This window comes from Poecilia formosa, unplaced genomic scaffold (genome assembly GCF_000485575.1).
Source record: "Poecilia formosa unplaced genomic scaffold, Poecilia_formosa-5.1.2 Scaffold105, whole genome shotgun sequence".
NCBI classification, from domain to species: domain Eukaryota; kingdom Metazoa; phylum Chordata; class Actinopteri; order Cyprinodontiformes; family Poeciliidae; genus Poecilia; species Poecilia formosa.
Window position 1 is genome coordinate 174,170 of NW_006800044.1, and position 17,165 is coordinate 191,334.

Sequence of the window (17,165 nt, forward strand, 5' to 3'; positions counted from 1 at the left end):
TTTATATATATATAAAATCATTTCATACTACACCTGTTTGTCTCCTGTAAAACCTGTTTTTATTATATTTCTGTAAATGTGATTATTCTGCATCTTTGGCTTATAAAAACAGAAACCTTAAGAGTTTTCAAACTTTTAAGCACCGTGACCGTAGACCAAAATGCCAAGTCCTCGTCCTCCTGAAACAGCAGCTCTCGTCTTTATTCCTCTCTTGCCATTCAAGCGACATGCGATCAGCTGAGAGTAGATTTCCCACATTCACTACCAACACACAAGGAGTGTCTGCTTGAATGCATACATTTAAACAAATGCCTCTCAGGCCAAGCACTGAGATGGAAGGGTTAAGAAAGCATTAAAAATGTGTGTTTTCTTTTCCCTCTAATGGTTGTTTTATGAACTCACTGATGTGATGGAAGTGAATTTTTGGTTGAAGAAGGAGAAAGCTCTTATGTTCAAGTGGCATCCAGGAAGGGAGAGGGCAAAATTGGAAAAAAAAAAAAAAAAAAAAAAAAAATCTTTTTAAGTTGTATCAAGAACAGATTTTTTTATTTTTTTCCCACCGCATATATTCTGTAGTCAATTCAACATCATTCATACATACAACATGCACGGGCAGATCATTCGCTAAATCTAACTTAATTCTTACTTGGATGAGGATTTAAAGCATTTTGTGAATTTTTTGCCTGTTTGAGGAATGATAGATAAGTTACAGAAGTTTGATCTTTTGTACAGTTACTAAAGTCTCAGTATTATTGGCATATTTGAAAACATAAAATCAAATCTAAACTTACTCAGGGCTATTAAAATGCCAGAGACAAACATAATGACAGCAAGGATGACGCCTGTAGTCCTCAGTGTCTCATAATCTGCAGGGGATAAAATGACAAGTGACTTAAACAAGTAAAGCTATTAATGTTAAAAAAATAAAATAAAATACGATGCAAAGGATTGGATGAAGATCATTTACCAAAAGCATTTAGGTCCAGTATATCACATGGATCATCTTCGATCTAAACCGTCCGATTGTAGCTCTGGATGTAGGTTTATGATGATTGCCTTGCTAGAAAGTGAATCTTTACCCAATTCCCAAATCATTTTTAGAAGCTAAACTGTTTTCTTCAAGAACTGCCTCTAACACAAAAGCCAAAAAAAAAAAAAAAAATCTGTTTTGTTGTCATTGAGCACATCATGTTCTTGTAGGTCTTTCCTGGTCTGTGTTAATGCTCTTTTTGCCTGATGCTTTTACCCAGATGACCATATCTTAGTAGGTTTGTACATTGAGATTGTATAAAAGCTGGGCTATTTTTTTTTTTTTTCTAACTGCTGCATGTCTTCCCGCCTGGTGTGTTCCTGGGTCCTCATGGTTGCTTTTTGTTCACTGATTTTCTATGACAAACCTCCAGTCTTGCTTAGGGGTTTCACACTTCAATTATACCTTCCCTTCTCTTGGTCTATTATGTAAAATACATGAAGTTTGTGGCTATAATGTGACAAAATGTAAAAAAAAAAAAAAAAANTGTGCATATTTTTGCAAGGTGGTGCTGCAACTGGATTAAATCTTACCATAATGAAAGTCACTTTGGTCTGGAAACACTGATTCTGTAAAAGAAAGACTCTCGTCATTTACAGATCCACAACCGCTGATTTCAGCAGAACAGTTTAAGGTTGTGTTGAAACTGAGCGAGGTCTTCTGTTCCTATGTCTGCAGACTTGGCTTCAACACACTTTGGGAGCTTTTTTTTTTTCTTGCCCTACACAGAACGGCACTCAATGCAGCATCTTCGCTCAGCAGAAAAAAAAAGGGTTACAAGCCAGCAGCAGCAGCAGCAGCAGCAGCAGAGACAAGAATATGGGAAAGGAGGGTGTGAGAGCTTCAACAGAAGCAAGCAGTTATGTAATTTTCAACAATTACTAATTATTTCTTTTGCTGCCAGAATTCATGAAACGCAAAAGTGTTAGAGCCTGGAGATGCTGCCAATAATACGGTTTTATTGAGCTCTCAGTCCCAAGTGTAACACCACAGCTTTCCCCACTGCTGTGAAACTGTTCTGATTTAGCAGAAGTGCTAAAAACTGACCTTCTCAGTTTGGTAGTTTACTCAGGAACTTCCCTCATCGTGACACTGATCCATGCATCATTACTTTAACAAGATTCCATTGCTTCAGTAACAATCAAACATAAAGACAGGGATCAAACAAACTAAAATTACATTTTTTTTTTCTCCTTTAGATCCAAAAATAACTTTACGAGCACTAAATGGTCACAGACAGAAGTAAAGAGAACAAACCCGCGGTGGCCATGGCTGCGATGCAAAGATGCCGAAGAGCTCTGGCTCCTTCTGGAAATTTAGCAAGTTGCTGGGTTGCAGTTACAGCCTGGATAGGGATGGAGGAACTGGGCAGTGCAGCAGGCAGAACATCTTACTGCGACTGCATTGTACAAGCTCAGCAGGCGTCCCTCTGGTGGTGATCATGAAAAACTGCATCCATTCTTCGCATCTACTGGTGCAATCGAGGGGCAATCCCAATAGTGATGAAGCACACAGGCTGCAGATTAAAGGAGACGGTGGCCCAGCCCGGAAAAAAATAAATAAAAAAATGGATATAACAAAGAGACAATATCCAACTACTATGGAGCGTAAAGTCTTATTTTGTGAGCATTTTTTTTTAATTCATGGGAAAAATTTTTGAATAAATGGCATATTTTGTTTTGAGAAAATCTGAATAATTGCATCTACTTTCCAGCTATTAATGTCCAGAGAGATGAGTTTGCATGCAGTGAATGCAGCCCATCCCATGTTCTCTGTTGCAGTGTTGGGGGAATACACCCTTATGCAGTGTTTCCTCTTACAGCAGCTCTACCAGCACACTAGAGCGTAAAGCTGCCATTTAGCAGCTTGAAAACCAAAGAAGGGTGCAATGTAGTTCTTAAAGAAAATCTTTTTGAATGCTGCATAATGCAGTGAGTCCTCCCACACTGCTGGTAGTTACAACTGCATGTGTAACTGAATGGTGTGCAGCGTCAGCAGAAACATGAGCGCAGCACACCAGATGGCCGCACTCGCAGTTCTACAACCACACTGGTAAGAAAGAAAAGATATATATGTGTGTGTGTGTATATATATATATATATATATATATAGGACGAAATAAATCAAAGCAAACTTTTTTTCTTCAAACATTTGCTTTATTATCTAGCATCTGTTTGAAAATCAGAAAGATAAAAATGAAAGTCACTACTCCTACTGTATAAAGATAAAACATCATCTAGTGACAGTTATCGATGATAAAAACATAAAAAAGGAGGGAAAAAAAGAAAGAAACAACTGGATTATGTCATCTAAACAGGCTCAATGCTGTCCTCTTCAAAGGATCGTTCTCTGCCGTCTTCGCGGTATTTGCTTCCATCTAGTGGCGCCAGTAGGCAAACTGCAGACGCAAAGACATCAACTGAGTCAGGTCATAACAGTAAACATTAAATAAAATGTTAAATATACCTTTCTGGTTAGCTGATTAAACTTCTGGATTCCTGGGCCTAAAGGAAACACAGATAGGTATTTGTGTAAAAACAACATTTGTACATTTGTACCTTTCTAATATAAAAACAAAAGCACATCTTTGACTTATTTTGTGTAATTCACCTTGGCTTGTCACTCTTTGAACAGGTACACTTTCGAGCTGTTTAAAAAAAAAAAAACATGGATAGATTATTAAATATTCAATATAACATTTAAATTTAGAGTGCTGTTATGAAAATTTGACATTGCACCACCATTGATGAAAAGAACTGGATAAAATTACAAATAAAACAACTCAGGATGTTCTGGGCAGCAAGTGAGGGATGCATTCCAGCTTTATGCTTTCTCACTGTATTCTTTTAAATTATTATTATTTTAGAATATCCCCTGACTTCTACTCCTGGAAACCAACTCATTTAAATAAATTATATCAATTCTGATATGAGGAGTTGCCAAAAGCACAGCCAAAACTCATACCAGAAGAATGTTACTGACATTTTTGGTTGGAGTGCAATGTTCTATCCGTGTGAACATGTTTGCTCACATGAATAGTTTGGATTCTTGCTGAAACCCAAGCTTTCAGCAAGAACCACCACTGCTGCAAGCAAATGGGAAATGAAGAGGGAAATTTTTAATTTTCCCTTATATGATTCAAACTGTCATTTTTTTTTGTTCAATTTAAATATTTAGACAGTAAATATTCCTTGATGAGTGCATCTTTTAATTCTGTTTATGCTTCCCTTCCTTTACTTGCCCCTGGCTCATGTAATGTAATCTGATGACACACTGCCTAAAAAGCTCTTTAAATTAAAATGAGATCAAACAGACTTTCTTCAATTTAACAGGAAATTATATAGAAAATAAATCAAGCTTTAGCACCCTGAAAGATGAATCTTAAACAGCTATTTTGTGTCAGGAATAAGATTAAAGTAGCATCCGTTTACCGATAAAAAAAGGCATAAACATTGCATTATTTCTTCCATTGAGCTGTTACACATATGTAAATCTCATTGAAGCTTATAATACTACCAAAAAAAAAAAGATATGAGCATAAAGATATATTGGTCTTGATTAACATATAAAGACAGATTAAATTAGTATTTGATGTTTCATAGGCATCTGTAGATACTGAAATTTTATTCTACCTTCCGAAAGTTTCCATAAGCCGGCTTTCTGTAAGAAATGTCTGAAACTCACTTTAGTCCCTGTAAACACACAGAGGACGTGCTGCAGAGAGGTTGAGTCTCACTCAATTATTTATTGCTTAGTTATGGTTTCACATCTTTAACTGGCAGAAGCAGCAGGATGAGCTGGCAGGTTGGAGGAGGAATTTTGAGACGACGCCATGAGTAAAAGAGAAGGACGAGCTATGATGGCCGAAATGCTGCGACTGACTGATACTTTCCAACGCACACTTTCCAAGAAGTGTGCGTGAATCTCTGAGCCCCGGAAAAGGAGTCTGCGTGCTTTGTAGCATAATTTCAGCTTGACGTCTTACATCTGTCGCAAACTTGTATACTTACTGGCGACGAGGAAAATGCCCAGCAGGAACAGAGCGATAGCAAAAACCAGGCCGCCGATTCTCAGAGATTCATAATCTGAAATAAAAAAAATAAATAAATAAATCAAATAAAATTGTTGGGGAGATGCCTGCAAAGCTGAAAGGAGACATCCAGACGTTTTTCTCCTTAGGACATAAAAAAATTGATATCTTGAGGTATTTTCTGAGGCTTCCGAATGAAATTTTAATTAAAAAGTACTGCAGAGATAATTTGCTATCTCATAATGGTTTTGATGGGATGCCAAAAAAAAAAAAAAATCAGAAAAGCTGCAGACAGCAGATCTGTAAACAAATTTCAAGGTTGGTGTCAAGTCTTGACTTTAAAAACATTTGCAATCTCGTTTAGTTTGTTTTGCAACAGTTCTCTGGAAGAAGAGCAGAAAAACTTTCCCACGCAAGCAAAGCAACCGATAGTAAAAACACTGGAAGAAAATATTCTTCTCAAAGCAAGTTTAAAAAAATATATCTATCTTTAAAAATGTATAAGTAAAAAAAGAAAAAAAAAAACTACCATTAGAGCTAGTACTTTTAATCAATAGTGAATAAATACTGACTTAAAACAAGCTTGTACATATTACAACTTACTTGTAGGTTAGTTTTGTCTTATTTAAAGTGCACTAAGATTTTGTGTTTTTGCAGTGGATAACTTCTGCTCAGGAATGTGCAAGGCAAGCTTTGGAAAATTAAAACATTTTCTGATCCCAGGTCAGATTACAGTGGCCAATAAAACTGAACTCGGAAAATAATCAAAGTGTAAAAAGAAATAAGGTATTTAAATTGATTTTTTTTTTTTTTTTTATCTACTCAGTGATTTTGAACATGTTTGGTTTGTGACCTTTAAAAAACAAGCATCATCTCGCTCCTGTATGTCGCAGGGGAAACGAAGGAAAAACCCAAAAGAAAGCTGTAAATATCTTGCATTTATCTCGGGACTCTCCTGTGGTTATCTTACAGCGGGGATGACAAACTGCCGAGGCATTTGATGCTCTTAAAAGATCAAGGAGAGGAGGGACAAGGATAAGAACATTCTCAGATGCTTAGCCGCAACTAAGAAACACTTTGCATGCTTGCAATAACTCCGTTGCGTAACAAAGAATAACAACAAAGTAGAAGATTAGCTCCACAATGCGGCATGTTAAAACTGCAAAAAGACTTCGTGTTCCTCTAAGTAACAAGTACCAAAGTGAGAACATGAATACATTTCGTACATTCAGTTTGTGAGGTGGCCTTCAAGACAACAAAAATATCTGAAAAAGGCATGCAGATTTATCTTTAGAACTCGGTTCTGTGACATTCAGAAATGTATAATGAGAACACATCCAATGGCTGGCCGACAAAAAAAAAAAATCAAAGTTTTAAGAGTTGATGACTCGACTGAAATTCCTTCAAGCTTATCAGGAGTTAACAGAAATCTTTACCTGTCTGTCTTTACATGTCTGGAGCTCGTCAGATACAGAGAGCAAAGGTTTGCATAGTTTTAACGGCCTCTGTGTTCAATAAAAACAAATCAGCAGAGGTATTTTTAACTGGCCTTCCATGTCTAGCTTTTGGAAAATTCAACAATATGAAGTCAGTTATGCAGGTGTTTAAAATCTTAGTTTAGGTCAAAATTTCTAGGCATTATATTCTACAGTTTATTCGACATCTGCTATTTGTTGACATCAACAGCTAGCTATTTTTATTTTTTTTTTGTAAAACAAAACATTTTTCCATTTGTAGATGAATCGTGTTATTTATTTCCAATATTCTTTCCAGTAGACTCTAAACCCAGACTTATTGAAAAAAAAACAAAACAAAAAACAAAACAAAGAAAATGCAAACAACTTTTAGGCACTGTAGCTCATGCAACTCACTGATTTTTTCTTTTTTTTTTTTAATCTAACCTCAAACATAAACAGAACGTAAAATACCGGACCATCAGTTTGGTCAAAACACAAAAAAACTTAAAACAGCTGGGATTTTCTTGTGCAGTATACACTGTGGCTGTTTTACTATTAAAATCAGCAGACAGGATGTCAAGTGCTTCTTTTGGCTCCGCTGCAAAAACTCGCTGCAAAAAGGTGAAAGTTTTCCATCACCTCTGGAAAAACTCATCTCGACTTCCCAGATGTTTCCTGAGCAGCGGCGTCGACTGTTTAAAGGAGAACCTTTGCGTGCTCAGCACTCACCGTAATGAAAAGCGCTGTCGAAGTCTGGAAGGAGAAAAGACCAAAAGACAGGGAGGTAATGAATGAGAGGCAGATGTAACCAGTGACACACTTCAGACTCTTCCTATGAGACGACGGATTTGCCGTCGTTTCAGTCCTTCGGTTGCTCACACTCCTGACTTAAATGGCAGCAAATTGTTAACAATATTACTATTTTATGCTTTTCTCTTTAGCTGTCCTCACCTTTCTCGTCGTCTGCTGCTGAGACTGTAAAAGAGAAAAGAACGTTTCAGGTGGTGGTTCAAGTACCTGTCAGCAAACTGCAAAAGTGACAATAGCTGAGTACGCTTCACAAGGTACACCCCGTAAAATTAATAGTTGCTTTCTTTTACAAAATTCAACAGTTTTATAAGGAATTTATGAGACAGATCAATGCAAAGTGCAGCATAAATCTTAACTATAAGACATTTTGTTGTGCAGTTCTGTTCCCTCGGATACCCCTAGACATGTTGAAGGGCAACAAACTTTCTCCAAAGGTAATCTAATTAGTAACATTATCCAATTATAGCATAATGAAGCAACCAATAGGACCAAGGTTACTCTGGAGGAGATGCAGAAATCCACAATTCAGAGACGTTCTGTGGATGTGACAGCAGTTAGTCGTCCGCCTCACAAATGTGGCCTTTATGCTGTCCAGCCCTCTTTATGGAAGAGGAGAAAATGTAACTGCAATTTGACTGCTGAAGGTTCAGCAATTGTTCAAAGAAGGCCAGCAGATGCTTCAATTCAAGTGTGGGAGAAGGCAAACGTGTGAAAGAAGGCGTCGCGATCAAATGAGACAAATAATTTTGACTCAATGCAAACGTTATGTAAGGCAGGAAACTAAAACACATTGTATAATGCTGAACACTCCGCCCCGACCACTAAACATGGTGCCGGCAGCGTTATGCTGCACCTGCTTTACTTCAGCAGGGCAAAGGAAGCTGGTAAACAAAGAAAGGCACATGTAGGAGCTACGTGTGGAGATCGAAGTTATTACAAAACAATCAACTCTTTAAACAGTCATCCATTAAAAAAGGGGATCAGCATGCAGCAACATTTGTAAAATTCTAATAACATTGGTTTACCTCAAGTATATTTTTGTTTTATTGCCCTGTTGTTTGTACTAGTACACGTCTCTCTTGCCTAGCCTCCTCATGGAAATCAAGACTTGCCTGGAGCCCAAACTGTGAAATTTTGACAAAAAGCAAACTTAACTTGTTAAGTCCCAATTCCTACCTTAAGTTAAGTGGACCAACCGGAAACATGCAGGGTTACTTAGCAACCAGCTTAGGTTTATGTCAGACACAAAGCAGACGTTGCGTGAACGTTAACATTTAGACAGGAGCCAGATGGAAGAAGAGATGTCAGATGTTTAGACCATCTGACATTTTACATCATCACTTAATGCAAAGTTGTTATAACTAATATCATCAGACTCTGTAAATCATATTAAAACTAAGTCCTAGGGTACAATTGCGATTGGATATAGTGTACTACAAAACCTAACAATTAATCTATCCGCTCCAAAATAAATTTTTACTTTAGAGTAGATTGCACTGACTTACATGCATTTCATAAAAAAAAAAGAAACAAAACACTGCAACCTGTTTACTGAGGAGGAAGTTGTCCTGAAATTACCTCTGACCTCATTCTTAGACAAAATAAATGTAAACTGTTGGTATTTTTCTCTGAGGTGAAAAACATGTTTTGCTTCTCGACAAGCTTTAAAAAGTGACCTGCAGTCAGACACGAGACTGAATCAAAAAAAAAAGAAGAAAAAAAAAAGACAAAGCCCAACAACAACAACAAAAAAATCAGTGTAGGCAAATCTGCTTAGCATCAGACCCTGCTGATGGTATGTGGAGCGCCGAGGGAAACAAGTCAGAGACCGAGATTTGTATTTGTAACAATGGCAGCACTGGATGATTGATTATTCAAACTGCAGAAACAAAAACCCTTTTCTGGGAGAAAACCGCAGGCATAAAGCAAACTCTCCAGACAAATAAAAAAAAAAAAATAAACAAACTGAAAAGAGGGATGAAAAATGATTTACTGCAATTCAAACAAGTGGTGCTGTTCACAAAAAGCCAGCCGACAAAACAAGACGAGGGAGTAAAGGCCATGCAGTTTCAGGGAGAGGCCACTCTGATGCAGGAAACTTACCAAACACCTCCCTGCCAAACGCTGACCCTGTCATACACACACATCAGGAACTTAAAACACCAACTACAGCAACGTGCCGGCGAACAGTACGCTTGCACATTGGGGTTCGTAAGGGTCCGAACGCCAAAGCAATTATAGAAAATTCATTCTCACCGAGTGCAGGAGCCAGCCAAGAGCTGAACGCCACCACAAATACAAGATCCATCGTACCTGTTTGAATGAAAATAGAGGAACAAGTCAGGATTAAGGAGTCAGGTGAGGTTTATTTTTACGCATAGTTAGCTGATATTCTCTAGAAAGTTAAGCAATGACATGTTGCTCATAAGTTAGGTTTTCACCAAAGACAGAATGTTGTGTTCATGACTGACTTCATATCTGTCTTATTTGAATTTCATACCAATGTAAAGGAGCACACAATCGGAAGTGGAAGGAAGAGGACATATAGTTTTCATCCCCCCTGGCTCTGATGCCCCTGAATAAAATCCAAATAAAATTGCCTTCATAAGGGAGAAGAGTCCACTTGTTGGCAATATAATCTTAGTATAAATATAGCTGTTCAGTTGAGATCTAAGTGGTTTGTAGGTTAACATCAGTGGTCAAACAGCATCATAAAGACCAAGGAACACAGCAGGCAGATCAGGGACATGACTGTGCATAAAAATCAGGGATAGGTTATAAAATAATAAAATCAGGGATAGGTTATAAAATATGGCACAACTGCAAATTAGGGCTGCATGATATTAGAAAAACAATGTAATTGCGACACAGTTGCTGAAAACTGCTTGAGAAATATTTGACACCAACTTGACCTTCAAAAGAAGAGGAAAGCCATTGTTAAGAGAAATCTATAAGAAGTTCTGTTTAGCAGTTTGTCACAAGCCAAATGCGAGACGCAGCGCCCTGAATAACAAGCTGCTCTGGTCAGATGACACCGAAATTGGTTGTTTTGACCTCCGAGCAGAACGTTATGCTAACGCTAACACTAACGCTGCACGTCACCCTGGTCACACTATCTCTACAACGAAACATGATGGTGGCATCATGATGCCGTGGGTGAGGGTTTTCTTAAGGGAAGCTTTTTAAAGCTCCAGGGAAGACGGTTGGTACAGGCAAGTCCTGAAAGAAAACCTGTTAGAGGCTTCACCTTTCCAACAGGAGCCTGACCCTAAACATACATGCAGAGATAGTCTTGGATGATTTAAATCAATGCATATTCACATGTTAAAATGGGTAGGTAAAAGTCCAGATGTATTAACAATTTGTGGCAAGACTTGGAAAATGAATGTTTTTTTCCCAAATCTGCAAAACTGACTTTGGGGGTGTAACTGCAGCAAAATGTGGTTCCATGGATCTTCTCCTTTTTCTTGTTTTTTTTTGTTGTTGTTGTTTTTTTTTGTTTTTTACACTTATAAAATGCTTTTAGTTGTCTTATTGCATCCCATTACATTAACGTTTGTGACTAAAAGGGTATGTTGTCTGCCACTGTAATGTGACTTGACAGACTTTCACTGGATCTTTGTGACATTCTCAGGGTTGAGTCACTCAGAAGTATAATGTTACACAACATAAAATCATACCCTTATGAAGACTAAAGTAAACTCAGTTACATGAGTAGGCCTCACCCATTCGATGATTTAATTCCTTACAGGAACATAATGCTCCATCTTTGTAGACACAACATAGCAGGATCTGTGCCTTCATAATTTGTTTTCCAGGCTGAGTAGGAGAAGAGTGTCTATTTTTGGCCCTCCATCTCAGAACATTTTCTTGGCAGCAGAGGGGTGCAACGAAAAGAGAGGTGTAAAGTTGCACTCGATATTTGGCTAGTGGGTTTCGCAGGGTCATCACCATGAGTGGGGGGTAACGGGGGTGCTATTTTTCAATCTATATATTATCTAGAACATTCCTTTGGGATTCTCTTACACCCTTAAGATTACAAGGAACCGGACAACCTCTTGCAATTGGACACACGAGCCGAAGAAGGCTCTCCTTTAGGAGATCACACACCGACTGTGATTTTGCCTGCTCCTCAGACCGATTATGCCAGTGTGGTCCCGAGTCGTGGCAACACAAATGCAACACAGGTAGATATAACTTAGCCGTGCGGTTGAGCCATGAAATTAAACGTTTTGCATTGGGGAGATCAAAGCGGAGCCAGTGCTTCCCTCCTTGGCCCTGAGCACTGCTGGGGATTCATGCACAACCAACGCGGGGGTGTGAACATCGTGCTGTAGTCAGAGAGAAAAATGAACGCTTCAAGCCCCGGGAAGAGGATTAAGTACAAAGAACTGCCAATCAGGTTTAATCAAACAAACACACAACGAGCTATTCGAACAAGAGGCAATCCAATAATCTTGTTTGTTAGCCCTCTGAGTTATATAAAAGGAAATAATGGGGAGACAGTAAAAAAAAATAAAACATATAAAGCAGCACTTTAAGTGAAATGAAGTGGATTATAATAAACTGGAGTTTACACAGTCATTTAGCAGGTAAAAAAAAGATAGTTTGGTTCAGATTGCTTTTGTTAACATATCAGTTTTAAGCTATTTTACAACAAGTATGACCTTTGTGAATACCAACATTTTCAAGTACTGACCTAAGAGATCACTTGTTTTTGTTTTTCTTCACAAAAACATTCAAGAAGAAAAAGAAAACTATAAATCTTTTCCATTGGTATATTTTGTTGATGGATTTAGGTTTGGACTTTAAAGTCACCTAAAGTTGAAATTTCAAGTGGGGATGTTTCTCAGCATCCCAAATCTCGAAATCCAACATGGCTGCTGGAAATGTTTCTGAAGTAATAACCTCTTCTATCTACTCATCTAATGGTTTCTTTCTCTTCAATCTTAATTGATTAATTGGTAGTCAGCTATCGCTGAGAATGGCAATTAGATTACATGCCACTAGTTATGTGATTAGAACATTGTTCATTTGGATCACTCCAAGAAACTCGAGCAAAATAACTAGTAGCTCACTCCAACTGAGAGTCTGAGGATTTTGGCATCGTAACAGTAGGATAAATGATGTGTGTTTTGTTTTGCTCCTGCATGAATAATCATTTCAGGATTTTAATATGTTTCAAAATGTTCTAAATCTGTTCTGGTGTGAGTTAAACAATGAACATCAGAACTGGATTGAATCATGCAGATTTTTTTATTTTTTTTTACAATTTCCTGACCAATAGTTGCTGTAGACAGCTTTAACCACTGACCCACTTTATCAGACTTCCACAAAGTCAAAATTCCAAGAGGGAAAATCTAAAGTTTGATACTCACATTTTCTTTGAGTTCTATCAGATGCAACTTTTGCTTGCAACTTATTATGTTAGACCTACTATCAGCAAGTCTACATCTGCTGTCAATCAACTGGTGGTTATGCAACAAGCTGGGCTGCCCAGTGAAGAACAGCTAAATAGTGTAGAAGAAACATGACCTAGAATTGTTTTGAATTGTGCTTGTTCAAGCAATGGTTATGTCTTGTTCTTTGAATTTAAATTAAGTTACGCTACACTCAATTAGTCTCAGAAGTTGTAGCTAAGATCTAGGAAAGACGTAACACCTGATGATAGCATATTCTACTTGCAAGTAAAAAAAAAAAAAAAAAGAGTTGCAGTACTAACGACACATTCTCTTTGCACTTGAAATTGAACTTCTCGAGTTTCTAGCTGAAACAAGAATGACCCTGAAGTCAGAACTCTAGATGGAAAAAGTTAAAGCTTGCGGAAAAATGTATTACCAAAATATAGCAAATCTGTCTCCAACATCCAAGAAAAGTTCTCAAATCAGATATCACATCATGCCCGGCACTGCTTTTTAAGACAACTTGACTGTATCAAAAATTATATTAGCAAGAAAACTCACCAAAAATGCTCATTTCTTTATACTTCAAAAACAAATGGAACATGTAAGAAAGACTATCCTACAGCACTGTGCCACTTATTAATGAGATAAAGGATATATATACAAAGTACCCAGATCCGGCTCCAAGGGGGCAATGGCTTATCTTGGGGGCACAGTAGACAGAACTTTAATGTAGTATAAATATATGTTTATGTAACCTTTCAAATAACATAACCATGTTAATTAACACGAAAACAATGACATGTAGAAAAGACTGAGAAATTATGCTAAAATTCACATAAACATTAGCTCAAATGCATTGCAGAAATCTAAAAATGTTTCCAATCTCTTTTATTTAACTACAAAATCAATCTACTCAAGTATGAGTAGTTCAAAATACTCTGTAAAAAGCATAGGGAAGTAAAACTATTCACATAAGAGCTTTATTTTTTCTCTCTCTCTTTTTCAAAAAAATTGCTCAAGTAAATGTAACCAGAAATACAGACCTCTGAACACAGACAAACAAATTAGCTTCTCGTTAACAAGCTTGATGTACCGGCATAACTAGTCATTATTTAGCATACAACATTACAACTTACTCCGCTTGCTTAGAAAAACTGTGCACATGTTTCTTCGTATGGCTTTAACACACTCAGAGATGTGCAGCTCTGCGCAGTGGCGGGTTTCCATCGTTGGACCAGGTGTAAAATCGGCGTGGGCATCTTCACATTTATGTTGCGTACAAAGGCGGCTCGGAAAAACAAGTTAGGACATGTTCACAACGAATTAAACGATTGTTATCGGGGACAGAGGGCACAATTACAAACTTTTATACAGTGCAATTGAATGTTGCACTGTATACTGTATTATATTGTATTAAGCCGAGCTAGGAAAAATACAAAGAATGTAGCTGTTTTATTCTTTGAATAATTACCGCATGCTCTTGCTGTAATTCGAAAGTTATTGTAATGCTCCTCTATTAACCAACCCTCCTGCAATAAAAAATAATTTGTTTCACGAGTTTAATCTTCTCTTGACATCGCTCATGCTCCAGCTTTGTGCTAAAAAACCCCCCAAAAAACTGGAACCTGAATCCATCACTTAAATTTAGACCCATTTCCTGCCTAATATCAGACAGTGAACAGTGGTCCCCTTTTTCAGGTTTGCGTTGTTGTTATCGTTTACTACCGCGATACTTTGCCTGAGAAGAGATTTCCCCCAGCACCTTCGAAAGTAAACTAAACTTGCGGTGTGTAAGCATGAGGGCAAGCTCCATTAAAGCCGAGAAATTACTGCGCTTGACATAAAAGTTCTGCAAAATATGAGAAAGTATAAGTTTTGGACCTAAAATCACACAGGAAATTGCGAACAGAAACACAAACACGACCATGTGAACTTGTGACCGAATCCCATATCTCATAGTAGTTAGACAGGGTTATATTTACACAGAGGAGGTTTTTCTAGTTGGGGGATGGAAGTTGCGACCTGGTGATTTAAGAAAAAAAAAAAAAAAAAAGAAAACTCAAAACTAGGACATCTCATAAATAAGGCTGCTGTTAAGGAAAAGGTGTGTTTTTAATTTTTCTTGTCAGCTTACAGCAGAATCAATTGGACTGCAAGTTAAATGCAAATGAATCAGTTAAAATTTTCACAAATCTGTTCCATAAAATCCGCTTACCGTGCACCGGCCGCTTGCAACTGTGAGATCCTCAGTAAATCAAACTTTCCAAGAAAGTTTCCCACTCAGTTGTTGCTTGAGCCAAGATAACCAAATATATATAAAACCTAGCTAATGAAAAAGAAAAAAAAAATCACTACCTTATAATTAATGACTCTACTGCATTTCTACATGTGTAACTCTGGGCTCTTCTGCACAACTTAGTCAAGATCTGTTCTGTCTTGGTTTTTGTCTCAGGAATGAAGTAGAGGAGGGGGCGGGGTGCCACTGAAGTTACTCCCAAAAATTACCCTGAGCTGCCCTGCACTGTTAAAAAACCCCAGCCACAGCTACATACCACTCTGTTCCTGTGCTGTACATGTATTTCTATTTGCTGGAAAACAAAAATTTGTTGCCTGCAGGGATATTAAAATATAACGTCATAATGAGCTGTGATCATTCTCTCTGCTCCCTATAGGCAAATTTAAGAGACCTTAAGCAGAGTAGAACAGTGAGCTTGTTGTACTGTGGAGTAATTTACTGGCTCTGGGGGAGAAGCTTGGTGCTGTGAAGGCAAAGCATAAACAGCGAAGTGCTTTCAGGGCCATAGCAGTCTGTCACAGGGGCAGTATGAAAACAGTCCTCGTAAGGTTGCTTCTTCTGCAAACAACCTAAAAAAAATAAAAAAATAAAAAAACAGAAAAGAAAAAACTGATAGATTCTTTTCCAAGTGAGCAAAAACAAAGCTGATCCAAACTGGAAACAAGCCCTTGCCTCATTATGGTTGGTCAGCAGAACATCCCATAGTTTGTATTTGTTCCCAGATTCCCTCTTTCTACAAGGGCCTTGTGTTTTATTATCTGTTGGTGATGGAATTTCTCTCTCTCGATATGCCAACTGCAGCAGAGGCCACGGACACAAAAAAAAAGCTTTTGCAAAGTATTCATACTCCTTGGACTTCTTTAAATTTCACCACCTTACCACCATGAACCTCCACCATCATTTTTTGAAGTGCATAAAAGCACTTGACCACATAAATTTTGTTGGTAACATTAAGATTTTTTTTGACTTTGTGAGAAACCTCGGAATTAACAAAATAAAGCCAAAACACCCAGCTACCTTCTGACTAGGGAAACTGCAAAAGTCATCTGAATGACACAAGATTCATTGTGAGAAGAATTGTGAAATCAAGACATGCTTTTTGGTCATGCAAATGCCACTGAAAAGGTTAGAATCGCAATAACAAACCTTGAAGGACAAAAAGTCAAAAGGATCGATTTTGACGAGGAATACCTGAATCTGTATACTGGTGTTCTTCTTCTTGCTGGATTACACAGATCCAGCATCGAGACCACTGAATACCTCTGGGACACATCATCTGGTAGAAATATTTTCAGAGTAGCAATGTCACTTTAGACCATTTGAATGATCTCAAGAACCCTCCGATTTGAAAACAGACACTCAAATAAAGTCTGACAAGTTTGCTCCCTTAAGGGATGTTTGGGACAGATGGGTGCAGCTTCTTCCATAGATGTTCAGTCTAAGGCCACTTTGGGTACTGATATGTCCTTCATTTTGTATTTGTATTATTACACTACAAAAATTAAAAAAAGATGTTGTTGTTTTTCTCTTGAAGAAATCAAGGGGTCAATTCCTACCCTAACACCACAGATGTTACTCTATAAATTAGGCAACGCCAAACACTATGCATGGTGACAGAACGCTAACACTGTAGGAAACTGAAATTGGATTTTATTTGACAGAGCAACACTGTTGTGCATTAGGAGTAGGAAAATCATAAATGTTTTCTCAGATGTATGCACAAATAAATAAGTGAATTTCTTTGCTCTTCCTCTGTGTCAACACATCACAGAAATACACTGCTCTCACCATTGTTCCCAAAGTTTCCTCTATGATAGAATTTGATGTTGTGATCAGGAACCATGGAGACAGAGTATGTTAGTAATCCAGGATTTTACAGGAAGTGGTGGGGGTTGTGTTTGTGTGTGGCTGCAACCACAGCTGCAAGTATTTTGGGGGACCGACCTACACTTCTGTCTCCTGTACAAAATAGCTCAAAACCAGTCAACTGGTCTGCAGAGCTTCTAAGAGCAAACATTTTCAAGTCTTACTCACAGTTGGATTTAGGTCTGGACTTTTGACTGGACAGTTCATACACATGAAAATGATTTCACCAAAATTGTTCAGCTGTACTCGTGGATGTTTGCTTAAGACGTTT

The 17,165-nt window shown here is 37.8% G+C and overlaps 1 protein-coding gene across 3 annotated transcripts; it reads right to left on the reverse strand.

Moving 5' to 3' along the window:
• Positions 1-3,164: 3,164 nt before the first annotated feature.
• Positions 3,165-13,974, reverse strand: LOC103143090 (FXYD domain-containing ion transport regulator 6-like). 3 transcript variants are annotated; one of them, XM_007559491.2, is made up of 9 exons: positions 13,869-13,974; positions 9,584-9,640; positions 9,431-9,457; positions 7,469-7,492; positions 7,247-7,270; positions 5,041-5,115; positions 3,641-3,677; positions 3,497-3,534; positions 3,165-3,428 (listed from the first exon to the last, which is right to left on the reverse strand). In XM_007559491.2, the coding sequence occupies exons 1-8, from the start codon at positions 13,957-13,959 to the stop codon at positions 3,513-3,515; spliced, it is 357 nt and encodes a 118-aa protein (XP_007559553.1). In that variant the 5' UTR covers positions 13,960-13,974; the 3' UTR covers positions 3,165-3,428; positions 3,497-3,512. The 3 variants fall into 3 exon arrangements, with proteins under 3 accessions (XP_007559553.1, XP_016530557.1, XP_007559554.1); XM_016675071.1 differs by having other exon boundaries at positions 3,165-3,439; positions 3,486-3,534; XM_007559492.2 differs by lacking the exon at positions 9,431-9,457.
• Between the last annotated feature and the right edge of the window lie 3,191 nt (positions 13,975-17,165).

What these genes read in the sequence shown, in the direction of transcription:
- LOC103143090 (XM_007559491.2), bottom strand. Translation starts at nt 13,959, where the DNA reads ATGGAAACCCGCCACTGCGCAGAGCTGCACATCTCTGAGTGTGTTAAA. An exon ending in CGACAGCGCTTTTCATTACG is followed by an intron (nt 5,116 to 7,246) that starts GTGAGTGCTGAG and finishes TTTTTATTTCAG; the next exon opens with ATTATGAATCTCTGAGAATC. An exon ending in TCAAAGAGTGACAAGCCAAG is followed by an intron (nt 3,535 to 3,640) that starts GTGAATTACACA and finishes TGTTTCCTTTAG; the next exon opens with GCCCAGGAATCCAGAAGTTT.